The sequence below is a fragment of the Vulpes lagopus genome, chromosome 6 (assembly GCF_018345385.1).
Source record: "Vulpes lagopus strain Blue_001 chromosome 6, ASM1834538v1, whole genome shotgun sequence".
Lineage (NCBI taxonomy): Eukaryota > Metazoa > Chordata > Mammalia > Carnivora > Canidae > Vulpes > Vulpes lagopus.
In genome coordinates, this window is record NC_054829.1 from 85,893,760 (window position 1) to 85,908,261 (window position 14,502).

General features: G+C 32.6%; 1 protein-coding gene across 11 annotated transcripts in view; it reads left to right on the plus strand.

The window, feature by feature from the left end:
• PTPN13 (protein tyrosine phosphatase non-receptor type 13) overlaps positions 1-14,502 on the plus strand; it is a 206,643-nt gene that overhangs the window by 100,149 nt on the left and 91,992 nt on the right. For 10 of the 11 annotated variants that reach the window (XM_041760239.1, XM_041760238.1, XM_041760242.1 and 7 more), the window contains exon 7: positions 9,841-10,404. The exons of the other annotated variant lie outside the window; for it this stretch is intronic. In XM_041760239.1, the coding sequence (XP_041616173.1) occupies positions 9,841-10,404 (564 nt within the window). The remainder of the gene's footprint in view (positions 1-9,840; positions 10,405-14,502) is intronic. 11 annotated transcript variants of the gene reach the window in all.

Below are 14,502 nucleotides of genomic sequence, written 5' to 3' on the forward strand. Positions count from 1 at the left end.
ACATAAGTATGCAAAGTGGAGACAGGAAACAGATAGGAACACTAACTGTATTAATATATAAATCCATTAAAATTATGCAACAAACATTACTAAGAACTCCCACAGTAAATCATTTCCTATCCAATATTGGTATTATAGCAATAGTATCATTTGTTTACTTTATCATCTTTATCATGGAATTTTATATTAAAAATACATTTTAAAGCAAGGTGAAACAAACCTAAATTATGAACATAAACACTACTGAAGCAAAGTTTCAGAAAGCAACGTTATTTTTGCTGCATTCTTTTTTCTTTTCTAGTTCATTTTTTAAATGGGAACAACCCCTAAGTTGATTTTATGACTTGTAGTTATCAAATACTATCTTAGATTATAAGATACTTAGTCAATAGAAACTGATGAAGAGTGGTTTTACTGTTTGCTAATAGCATTAGATAATTATGGATCCTATAAAATTAATTTTTTAAGAAAATGATTAGAAATCCCAAACAGGTAAAATGAAAGCAGAAAAAATAAAATTTTACATGAAAATTGATTTTTCAGTGTTAAATTTCAAGCTTGGCTTGTTTATAAAATGTACTTTTTTTTATTTTTTTTTTTATAAAATGTACTTTTTAAAAATTGTCTTTCTTTGATTTACTTCTCAAGCAATATTGATAATTAGGTTAATCTAAACATTAATAAAAATATTTTATAGGTGAGTATTTTATTGTCTTAAATCTTGGCTGGGCAAAGTAAATGTAAACATTGCAAAAATATATTCTAATAAAACATTTTAACTGAAAATGCTCCAATTAAAAAGCTAAAATGCTTAACTATTTAATTTAATCAGACAACCAGGGCACAGCTGTCTTATTTAAAGCCTATGAGAAACTCTCATTGTGGAAAGTAAATAGACACTTGATTATCTGGACCAAATGTTTTTGCAGAATTCAGAATTCTTGTATTGAGGAGGAAAAATGTGCCCAAAGCAAGTGTACTGCTTATCTTGAGAAGTCAAAGAAAGGCAATATAATTGTTTCTAATGGAGTGATTCTGTAATAGTTTAGTTAGTTAAGTGTCTGTTTGAAACATCCATTTTACTTACGGTGAATTAGGACTATTTTTCTGGAAAAGTACTTTACCTTTCATTGTCATCGATATAATTAATTTATTTCTGGTTACATAAAGTTCCTTTTCTAATATATGTATTATTAATTTATGCATGGGTCAAAAAAAACCCAGAAGACAGACTTTCACTTAGTTTTCTCAGTGCTTTGATGGCAATTTGAAGAGTATGTTTAACCCTTTCTTGTATTTCTTACTATATTTATGCTTCCATATTTATATATAAATACACCATCTTGTAGGTAAAAGTCTTTCCCTTTATTTTAAAACTTGCAGGATTTGAGGTATGATATAGTGTGAACCTTAGTGCCAAGATAAGCAACATTTTGTTAATCCGTCAGAATTTCAGACTCCTCTTTTAGAATTGAATAATAATAGAAAATTATAGTTAAATGTCAGCAAGCTAAGAGTCTTTTTCAAGGAGACATAATGAGCATTTTAATAAGTGAATGTTAGATTTTAATGATTTCTGTTTCTCTTATTTTTCATTTTTCTAGCTTTTCCCTCCCTTCCAGTAGTGTTTATGTTCATAATCCCTCTCCTTCTCTTGCTCTCTTTCCTTCTCCATTCCTATCTCCCTTCCTTATGTCTCTTTCCTGTTCTTTCATTTCTTTCTGGAATTCTCTTCTATCACCTTCTATTATTATTAAATGGCCATGTTGTGGAATTGAAGTTGATTTGCTTATTTGTTATTTATTGAGTTAGTAACTATAGTATATTATTATTAATTTTTATTTTTTTAAAGATTTTATTATTTTTTTCATGAGAGGCCCAGAATGGGAGAGAGAGAGGCAGAGACATAGGCAGAGGGAGAAGCAGGCTCCATGAAGGAAGCCCACCCAGTGCAGGACTCAATCCTGAGACTCTGGGATCATGCCCTGAGCCAAAGGCAGGCACTTAACTGCTGAGCCACCCAGGCATCCCTATTATTAATTTTTTTTTTCCTATTATTAATTTTTAAATGTAGTTTTTTTCTAAAAATAATAAGTGTTCCTATATATATATGAGACTCCCATTTTATCCCTATTCATCATAAATGCTATAGAAAGAAAGACCGCTCTGCCATATTTAGTTTATCAAATTTTATAAAGATTCAAGTGTTAACATAGTTTAGATTATATTACTTACAACCATTCAAAATCTTATTGTTACATATACATACTATTTTAGTAGTAGCAATTAGCAATTGAACTGAATCAATACCTAGTCCATAATGTACTTTAGATAGCAGGTTATTTTGTCATTTACATATATACATATATTTTTTAATAAAAGTATATACAAAGTCAAGCTTCCTGGACATTGATACTAGGGAGAGGGATGTATTATAATACATTTGTAATACAATTTTAATGGTTCCATAAAGAAATATATGAGATTCTATGATTTATTTTTTTTAGATAACCTATTTTAAACATTAAGTTGTATGCAAAGTAAAAAGAAAAACTGTAATTCACCATCTTGGCTCATATTATTAGACTATTTCATTACTTTAACAACAAATATTTCAAGTTTTAGACCAAATTATTAATGCTTTTCATTTGTGATTTTGTTTTTATAATATTAAGAAATATTTAATCCTATTGTCTTAATAGCTCTTTAGAATTCTTATGATGAATAGACTGCCCAAATGCAGATGATCTAGGGCTGACTGTAGTGACTTCAAAAATTTAACAGAAATCTTTAAATGGACTGTCCATTGATTTTATGATTGTATAGTCATATCCATTTAGTGGAGAATTAAGTCTCCTTGATATCTAAACTCAAGAGAATTTGTAAGAAATTATAATCTGTAACTCAAGATAAACCAAATTTTGTTTATGTTTACATTTTGAGTAGGATTAGAGGTCCTTATACTTAATGAAACAATAGCCTTTTTGAGATTAAATGTAATACAAGAGGATTCTTCAGTTCTTAGCCATTACTTTCCATGGTAGTACTGCTCAAGGACTATCTTAATTTACCTTTGACAAATATGTAAAACCACATCTCAAAGACAGAATCAATGTAATGTACTGATTATAGCCATTACCAGACAAGCAATTAGCAGCAAATAGTCAATGGCATATACTAATATAATGTAAAACCTTAAGATTAAAAAAATTACCTTGTGCAGAAAAAATATTCTTCTAGGACACCAGTTTTACTTTTGAGCAGCTCCAGTTCTTAACTGTCAGTAGTCACTTGCAACAAAGAGCCTTGGTTTACTGCATCAGTACTAAAGTATTCTATTTGATGCAGACCAACCTGTGAAACCTTTATGTAGTGATAGTTTTAGTTTATTAGGCTCCTGGCTGTAGTTTTCAATAAAGAAAACATCTAAATGGGCAGTGAGATACAGAATTAGTTTAAAAGAAGTAAGCAATTTTAGGGATAATGCCTTGTAAGTGATTTGATTGTTCAACTGAAACTTAACAATAACATTTTTTTATCTATGAGTAAATTACATTAAAATGTCTCTCCTCAAAAAAATAAAAGTCTCTCCTCATATCTTACCTTTCAGATCTGTTACAAAAGCTAAGGCCTAAACTAGTGGGCTGTCAGCCCCCATTTTGTTATTTTATACTGCCAGTGTATAAATCAAACATTTCCTGCCAAGCTTAAGGTGGAAACCTACACCATGATCAGATCAGCATGATAGTGCTTCAGAACTTGGGCATATTGACAATATCACATTTCTTTTTTATGTACTTGAACACACTTGTGAGGACGGATGGGAATCAGGGAGCCTTTTTTAATACTGAAATGTCATTTTGAAGTTAGCTTCTAAGATATGCTTAAATTTCTTGAGTCCTGTGTAGGGGAAAGGTGAATGATGGTATCTAAGGATGATGTTAATCATATAGAACAAGTATAGTTAAAACAGTGTACTTTAGGAGGGAGATTTTTTTTTTCATTTAACTAAAATAAACAGAATATTTTCTATTATAAATACTTTTTATGTTCTTAAAATCTTTCATTTTGGGGATCTCTGAGTGGCTAGAGGTTTAGCGCTGCCTGCAGCCCAGGGCATGATCCTGGAGACCCAGGATTGAGTCCCACATCCAGCTCCCTGCGTGGAGCCTGCTTCTCCCTCTGCCTGTGTCTCTGCCTCTCTCTCTCTCTCTCTCTCTCTCTCCTGAATAAAATGGATAAAATATTTTATTTTTATTTCTTTTTCTCCCTTTCAGTTTGTTTTGTTTTGTTTTGCCTGTAAGCTATGTATTCTCCAAAAGGAATACGTTTATGGTTTCATTTTATATTTGAATGCTTATAATTGTATATAATCTAATGCTGTTTGTAAGTTCTCTCTGAACTCTGAGCCTTTTCAAGAGATGGAAAATCCACCTATAGTTACCCTTTATCCTGTTTTGAATAATTTGATTTTTTAAATTATAAAACTAGAACTTTTATAACTGTATAACTTAGAATTTTGTAACTCTTTTGATTTCTGGTTTCATGATTTCCTCTCAAAAGAACTTTTAAATTCCCCCTTGCTAGATAATTAAAAGCTGAGGGAAATAAAGCAGAAACAAAGAAGAGCGGAATTTAGAATTTTATGTTGCCCTTGTTCAGAAGAACTCATGATAGTTCATTGGATGTTCATTTCTCTTGCCATCTTTAAGAAGAACATATAACAAGTTATATCCAGTTTTGTAGATGAAGGAAATAAGAAACATGGAAATTAAGTGGCTTGCCCAAGCTCATGGTTTGAATTTGATAAAGCTAGAATTAAAACTCAGGTGTGTTTTGATAGTAATCTTTCTGATAGATTAACTACCTACATTGACTTTAAAAACGTTTCAAAAAGTTATGCAATCTATTCTACACACATTGTTTTGGAATATCTTTAATCAGGAAATAGAAATACAAAAACAGGTAAGACATGGTTTCTTGTGTTATTGTTCCAATTGGAGGTGGAGTGAGGAAATGAGTGGGAGTGATGAGAGATATCTACTATAATGGATAATTTTAATATAGTGAAAGAATGTCCTAGAGAGGGCCAGTGTGCTCTAGGAGTATAGTGGAAAGAGCTAGTAACTCTCCCAGGATAGGGAAATATTAAAGAAGTTTCCACCTGAAATCTTTTAAGAGTAGCTCCAATGGCATTGCCTTCAGAAATGACATTAACTTCCTATGATCAAAATGGGTAGTGAACACACCTATTAAATGTACTTATGATTGCAGTTCTGTTTATTGCCTGTTAAATAAAATCGTTATAATAGTCAAGCACATGTTTAGAAAGATTTAGAGAGCAGTTGAAGAAATTGCATTTTACCTAGTCTCAAAGTTAGTAAGTAAGTAGCACTGTTGTTAACAATGTATGTGGTTTTTACTGGTCTAGCAGACTGTGCACCTCATAAATGAGCCTAAAATTCCATGTCTTTCCTCATTTAAAGGGCTAGATTCTATATTTCAACTCTCATTGTTAGGTCCCAGATTAGTGAAATTTTTCCCCTAGAGCTTTAGCAATATTAGGCAACCATAATATGATATGTGATGCTATATATATATTCTATCCACTTGTGAAGTATTCATCATGCAATTACATATCTAGTTGTATAGTTGAAGATAAGTGAGTATCATTGACCTGACAAAATGCATTGAGACTCCTGCCAGTTAGGAATATGTGATTTGAAAATGGTGTGTTTGTACCAGCCCAAATCCATCTCTTTTTTTACCTAGATAAAGGTATGTCTCCTTTTTTACCCAAAAAAGCAAACAAAAGCAGTCCTAGCCTCTGAGACCCACTGGAGAAACCACTTAGCTCCAAATATATCTTTCCTGTCACTTCCTTTTTCTTCTTTCAAGAGGTGATCCACACTCAGTTTCTCTTTTTAATACTTTTGTGGCTTATAGCTCTTACAATTTTACTTTAGACCATCTCTAACAGGTATATACAAATTACTTTGAACCTGTTTCACACCTCCATAATTTGTTGCCCATTTTCCTCAGGAGTATTAATCCGCCCCCCACCCCTTCTTTCTTTCTCACTCCTCTTCCTACTTTCCCATTCCTTTGTTTTATTGGCTACCAGAAGAGACCTTATTATGGTCAAAATCATCTTTTACAAATAATGTTCATGAGACTTTAAGTTGGCTATCATAATGTGATTTTCAGGCATGTAGAGCATATTGAGCCATAGTTAAATTTGGCATATTTTGTAGAAGCAGAGTATAAAGGGAATGCAAACTTTTAAATGAATTATTTTCATTATAATTTTGTACTACCTTACAGAATTTTAAAATGTTAATGTTCTGTACTTTTTTTTTTTTAAACTTTCTGGACTTTTAGTACTTAGAAACTGAAATATTTTTATATCTACTTATTTGCATACAGACAGAAACCTAGCATTTACAGAGCAGTAGTTATCCAAGAGGCACCTTATTAGCAATTAGTTTTAAGACTCATATGGCTGGTGAGAAGTTTTAAAACTCACATGGCTGGTAAGAAGTTTTAAGATTCATATGGCTCTTTTGGGATGCCATAGCCCACTAATACATGGTTAGTAAATACTAATAACCTGCAAGAAAATGATAAATCTATCTGTTAGAAATGGGATAGACTCATCATACACTTGGAAAGTGATTATTTCAATAGTGGTCAGGGTAGAAGAAGTCCTATTTAAGATAAAAGTGTAGAATAAGAAACAACTAACCATGAGAAAGGTCTAGACCATTCAAAGCTTAGAAGACAGTATGTACAGAGATCCTCACATATAAGAGCTTTACAGGAAAACCTGTGGCCTGAAGAGAATAAAAGAATTGGAGATGAGACTTTAAAAAATTTAGATGACAGATCTAAAAGGAGTCTTGATTTTATTTTGAGTGTAATAGTATGCTTTTGAGACTTTTTGAAAAGGGTGGTGGCATCATGGAATTTATTTTTTGAGAAGATAACTCTGGCTGCTGACTATAGAGAGTGGTTGGATGAAGAAATAAGTAGGGAGGCCTATCCAGAAGCTGTTGCAGTTTTCTAGTCAATTGATAATGTTAACTGGAAATAGGATGATGCCGGTGAAAACAGAAATAATCACATGGAATAAAATATATTTGAGAAGTTAAATAGCCAACACTTCTGATGAATTTGATACTGGCAGTAAGGATGATGAAGGATTTCAGGATGGTGCCCATATTTATTTTGAGCAATCATTTGGAGAGTGATGCCATGTATTGAAATTAGAAAGATTGGGGTTGAATGGACATCTCTAGATATGGGAAACAAAAAATAGTATTAAGCATGTTAAGTTTGAGGTGCTTCTAAGATATACTAATAGAAGTCTCGATCATTGGGCAGCCCGGGTGGCTCAGCGGTTTAGCGCCGCCTTCAGCCCAGGGCGTGATCCTGGAGACCCGGGATTGAGTCCCATGTCAGGCTCCCTGCATGGAGCGTGTTTTTCCCTCTGCCTGTGTCTCTGCCTCTCCCTCTCTCTCTGTGTGTCTCTCATGAATAAATAAATAAAATCTTTATTAAAAAAAAAGTCTCGATCATAGAAGATTGGAGCTCCCAGAAGACATTGGTACCAAGAATATAAATTTGGGAGTTAAGCGTATGTAGATAATTATTTAAAGCCTTGTTAGTAGATGAAATTATATAAGAAAAGAGTGAAAAGGCTCTAAAACTGATACCTGAGGAAATTGAACATTTGGATATCTAATAGAGGAGGAAAAAGCAAAGACTCAGAATGAGCAGTCTAAGATGTAGGAGAAAACCAGTCTTGTAAAGAGAGGAAAGTGCTTCATTAAGTAAGTGTCATCACCATCAGTTGTTGCTGAGAGGTAAGATGTGAATGTAAAACATCTATTGGATTTGGCAATATGGAGGTCATTAGTTTTACATAATGATAGTTGCCAAAGTATGGAGGAGTTGGAAGTTTACTAATGTGAGTAGAATCTGAATGGGAAATAAGAAATTGGAGACAGCAGGAGCACAGAGATTTGTGGTAACAGGGGAGAGGTTTTGTTTAATTTGCTTTTTATTAAAGAGATATTAAAGCATGTTTGTATACTAATGGGAATGACTCAATAGAAAAGGGGATTAATTAAGATAGACGGCAGAAGTTAACCAAAGTAAAATCTCTGATAACCTAGAAGAAGAAGGGGTTTGAACATATATTGGGAATCAGCCTTCAGCTGGTAGAAAATGTCATCTTTTGAGGCAAGGGAAAAGATTGGCAGACACAGGTAGATGTATAGAATTAGCCATGGGAAAATGAAAAAACACTCTTCTGACATTCTGTTTTCTTGATGGAATATGAAGCAAGATCATCAGAAAAGAGAAGAGGGAATTAATGTGGGAAGTTTGAAGAATGAGGAAAAGTGAAGCCTTGTGCAGAGTGAATGAAATTACTGTTAACACATTGACATTGAGTGTCCAAGGTGTTTGATTATGAATTTATGATGTTGCCAAAATTCTGTTTTTAAAATTTTCTCTAAGTTTTGGCTACTTGTTGGTAGTCAAGCAGTAAAAGAAGGCAGATTGTTGAGTTCATCTATGATTGTATGATCCTTAGGTCCTTTCAGCTCTTATCTTTCACTTAATGTATTCTCTGTTCTCTATTCTTCAATAAAATTTTAAATTAATGAGTTTCAATATGTGGTTTAAGAATGTAATTTACTCCTAAAATACTATAACATAGATGTGTTTATCAGTTTTAAATTATCTTACATTAGAAGCTAAAGTCTATGACAATCTATATTTAGATGTGGTGTGATATATTCTCAGTCTTCTTTATATGACATGCCCCCAAATATTGGTGTTATCCGTATTTGCACTTAAGTGGATCCGTGTTGCAGGGAAAGATGAGTCCCACAAAGCAAAATGTTTGAATCCAATTCTCCGGTGAGCAGTTATTTGTTGACCACTCTGAATTGAATTCAATTTCCTAAGATTATTAAGGTGAAATGTGGAGTCATAGAATTAAAGCCTATAGCTGTCACCCTGAAGAGGAAATTGACTTATTCAGATGAATTACTAAGCAATTTATTATTCCTATGAAAGTTTTAGTCATTATTTTATACTGTATACATAGCAAATAAGCTATCAAAGAGGGATCACAGAAGGTCACACAGGAAATCTTCAATGTTTATGGGCTTTTGCATTAGTAACTCGAAGGTATTTTTCTACATTTCTTTTTTCATAGGGGAGATATATGATTTTTTGTGTTACTGATGCTAGGATTCCAAAAATGAATTACTGGTTGGATATTTTTGCTGTCTCGATGCATTTACAGACTGGTGCCATAAAAAAATTAGAATGACTTACTGTTTTTACTGTATCAACATCAAAGGCTAAAAAATAAAATAATTGGTACTTTATTCCAATTGACAAATATTGATGCTTTATGTTCAAGAGAAAAAACTATTTTAGGACATGATGGTCTGCCATGGAAAAATTAAGTTTCTTACATAATTTAAACAATCAAATTATCTGGATTTCAAACAATTAAACTTTCTGAAATCATTTCTAATCATAATAAAACTTTGATACTTATGAATTCCAAATGCTATAATCCTTTTTCATCTGTAATATAGCAAGAATTCTTTTTTTCTTCTTTAAAAATATTTAAATGACTAGAAAATACCAACACAGCATTTCTTTTCACTTTCACTATCACTACCATTCCCTTTCATCTCTGATCCTTCATTAGGAAAATTTAGGAAATTACCAGCACTTCCACTGTCAATAGTAAGGTTACATTCCAATTATTTTCTAAAAATTCTATGCATACATGATAGATTCTTATCATTCCAGGAAGAAGCGCTACTTCTGATGTACTAGACATACACAAGTCTCCATTCTCTCATCAGACCTTTCTTAACAAAGGGCTTAGTAAATCAATGGGATTTCTGTCCATCAGAGATACACAAGATGAGGAAGATTATTTCAAGGACATTTCATCAGATAATAATTCTGGACATGAAGATTCTGAAAATGCCTCTTCCCCTTACCAGTTCAAAACTAGTGGCCCAGAAAAAAGAACTATCCCTGGCATTGATGTGCTTCCTAAGAAGAAGATTTGGGCTTCATCCATGGATTTGCTTTGCACAGCTGACAGAGACTTTTCTGGGGAAACTGGTGGATTCCGACAGTATCTTCCTGAGACAGTAACAGTAAGGACTTCAACTACCCCTAGGAAAAAGGAAGCAAGATATTCAGATGGAAGCATAGCCTTGGATATCTTTGGCCCTCAGAAAGTAGATCCAATGTTTCATGCCCGAGAATTGCCAACTTCCTCAGCAATATCAAGTGCTTTGGACCGAATTCGAGAGAGACAAAAGAAACTTCAGGTTCTGAGAGAAGCCATGAATGTAGAAGGTTAGTAATTTTGTATGTGTTTGAGAGAGAATTTAATTGAAATATTTGAAATTGTGATTTGAAATAAAGAAGGGTTATTAAACCATTCCACAAGTCTTATTTCCACTGCCAAACCTTTATACCCAGGTTAGTCTCTTCTCTGTCAGTTTCTGTCCTCCTTTTCACCAAAAACCTAATCAAACTCCAATGCTCCAACAAAGTCATCTTTAGTAAGTCTCCCAGTCCAGGCACTTTTATAACCCTTCAATATTTTGCATATTCTTAGATTGTAAGCTTCTCAGGGCAGGAGCCATGTTTTCTACTTCTCCACAGTACCGTCTATCTTGCACACTCGTAAGAGGCTTCCCTAAAGGACTGGTTCATGGAAATAAGAGGCAGTTATTCAAAATCAGCAATTCTAGGGAGGCAGAGTAGCCTGGTGATAGTGCATTGGTTCCCAAACCACCAACTTCAAAAAATAAACTTAGGGACACAACTCTTGGTGACCATAAATTGTTTCATCTGGAATGAAGTTTAAATCTATATTTTAAAAGTTATGGTATTTAGATTTATAGATTTATAGTCAGACAGCCTAGGTTTGAATTATTTACTGCATCAATAGTAAATGATCCTTAGTTCAGCAACTGGGTTTAATCCCTCCAAGTGCAATTTATCACATCTGTAAAATATGCTTGACAAAAATAGGTTAAATAATGTAAAGTGAAAAAAAAATGTAAAGTGATTGACCAATCAAATTATTATAATATTAGTATGAGGTGCATTGATAAACAACTTTATCATTGATAAATTCTTATTTGCAGGGCAGAGCTCTGGTTCAAAATTCCTGATTGACACACAAACTTCAATATATTGAGTAGAGTAAAATGTGTTAGATATGGACAGAGGCTATTTTTAACATAAATAAATGGAAAAGATAACAAAATTAGAGTTATCAACCTAATCCTCTACATTTTTGAATTTGTTTTGTTATCTCCCTTTGCCTCATAGACAAACTTTGGGACATAGCTGAAAGGAAACTTTAAGGTGTTTCTAGTTCAAAAAGTATAGTGGCATAATCAAGGGTCATATTCATCTTTAAGGCCATTGTTCCAGTGAAGTATTTTTGATTATATAAGATTACCTTTAAAGTGTTCTGCTGGAGGTTTGTTCTGTTACTTAAGCATAGCTCTGGACTAAACATACTCAACATACTCTACACATCGTGCTTTACTTCTAGTAAAAGAAGCTTTCCTTCTTTTTTTTTCCAATTGCAAATTAGTGATGAATTTGAAATTATAAAGGAAATTATCAAACTCTTAACTGATTATACAGGTATATATATATGTGCATTTAAAGAAAACATTAGACAATTGTTTATAATCTTGATTATAAACTTTCAAGGGCAGAAAATAACTTAGAAAATTGTTTTATGCATAGTTTTACTGTTTAACTTTGATCAGTAAGCTTTTAGAGTTGTAGCAGAAAAGATATTTTCTGTAGCTTAGTCTTCTCTTTCAGAAATTGTACTTCATGATTATCTAATATTGCACAACAGCTAACATATGAATAACTTAGCCTAATCATCTTATGACATACCCTCATAGAGATGTTTATGTGAAGAATTCTTGCCCATTGTGCAAAACAAACAAACCCTTAATTATTCAAATAGATAAAACCATGAAAGTCTCAGAGTATAAATAGTGAAGCTTTATACTGATGTAGATGACTATTTCTAAATTTAAGAAATTGAATATTTTCTTAACAAATTAATATTAAAAATTAAATCATAATTTCTAATGTTCTTTTGTGTTTTAAAAGATTATTTACTTAGTATTTGGTAAATTAATTGTAATCTGGATTAGTGAAGTCTGAGAAAAGTGTTTTTCTTACACTTGAACCTTGGTTTCAGAGTTAAACAGTAGAGAAACCAAACGCTAATGGAAGTATATTTAATGTGTTAAATTATTCTACAATAATCTGACATATTTTGTTTAAATAGGTGATTTTTGACTACCTATAAAATGAGTATTAAGCCAAATTATGTCCTAGTTTACATATGAGCCCGTTATCTTGTCAGGGAATGTGTGCAGGCACAAGTGTTAAAGACACTCAAATAGACCAACTTGTTTACAACTTGTTTCCAAATATACATATATATCTACAAAGGTGAGGTATAATGTTACCGACCCTTATTTATTAACCAGAGTAATTTGCTACAAAACCTAACTTCCAAATTTAGAAATTTTATATTCATTACAAGAGATACAAGAAAAGAAGAAAGGGAAAATATTTCTTTTTAAAAATAAAATATGCTTTGAATTGTTTGATACAGGACCATTTTTATCCTGAAATCTTTCTTTGCTATTGAACAATTTTTAAAAGCATTTGTTCTCACAAAGAACCTACCCATTTTCTCCCAGAATGTATTTTATAACCAATTTAAAGAGATACCTTGAAAATGTTGGTATATTATGGAAATGCTTACACCATCTTAAATAAACTCCATTATTATATAGTAACTTGTAAGTAGTAATAAATTATATTTGCTTTAGACTAAAAGTATTCTTCAAAAAGAATGTTTGAAGTTTGGAATTCAGGAGTGATAATTCTTAGTTATTTAGTTGAGTAATTTGTTTTATTTATCCTGTGCATTTTCTAAAAGTGAGATAATTTCTGTTAGCTGTTCAAACAGAACTGCAGATTACTAATATAAAGATTTTAGCTAATATACAAAGAAGAAAAAAGAATAGAAAACAATACAAATCCCATTTATTTCATTTAATTCTCATGAAAAGTAGGCTCCACAGATGCTTTTTATGTGTGAGAAATCAAGCAGAACAGCGGCTGTTGCTAATGTACACATTTCTTTTTAAATATTCACGTTTTAAGCCATTTAAAAATATTAATAGTTCTCTGTACAATTTTTGTGATCTTTAAGTCTGGTAGTTGCTACTGGCTATCAGTAATTACATAATTAGAAGATGTCTTAGAGTACATACCCCTGAGTTCGTGAAGTTAATAACTTATCCAAGATTGCATAACTAGTTAATGATAGAGTTTCCATCATTATGGGAGACTGTGGGCTTCCATCTAGATTTCAGAGCTCCAGTTTAAGAATTTCCAACTGTGTGTAACTTCTGAATTTTTAAAAACGATATGTTCCTGTTCATTGGATTAATACAGCAATTGGAAGAAAAGTAACTCCCCAATTTTGGTCTGTCCTTTTAAGCATGCAAGGAGGCTCATTGAACTAATAGGAAATACAGTTTTCTCCTTCAACTAGATGTATAACCCTTTCCTTAATCCATCCTCTCGAAAGGAGCCTTTACCTAAATCATTTCTATAGCATCTCCTTAGCTAACACCATCAACCAGCCAACTAGCAGAGGGGAAACCAGAGTTGGTACTGGAAGGAATCTGGATACTAAATCCAAAGTTTTCATTTTCAAAAGCCAAGAGTAGACTAGTTTGCCAAAGGAGATACATAGTTCATAATTCTTAACAGTTGTATTTAGAATCCAGATCTCTTGAAATTCAGAGTAAGGTTTTTTCTACTCTGCCATTCTGATTTCAAGCAGAAACCAGATACATGTCAGATACATTGTTTGGAAATTTTTTTACTGGCTGAAAGGTTGGCTATTCAACTAACCACCTAATAAACCCCTTAAGTCTCTTCCTAATAAAATTATATAATTTTTAATACAGTAAAATGAGATAGCATAATTTTTTTTAAAAGGCTAAATGAGGGGATCCCTGCATGGCTCAGGGTTTAGTGCCTGCCTTCGGCCCAGGGCATGGTCCTGAAGTCCCGGGATCGAGTCCCACATCAGGCTCCCTGCGTGGAGCCTGCTTATCTCTCTGCCCCCCTCTCTCTTTTTGTCTCTCATGAATAAATAAATAAAATCTTTAAAAAAAAAAAAAAGGCTGAATGAGGCACTTTGGTTCTTTCTGCAGCAAACCACACTGGATAGGGATTAAGATGGAGCTCTGTGGTGTCACATGCTCTGTTGTGGTAGATAGTATTTTAATGGGCTTTCCTGTACTAGGATTTTGTAAGGCAATGACCCAGTAGCCAATGAAATAAGATCATAAATTATCAAAAAGCAATGAATGGTTGACT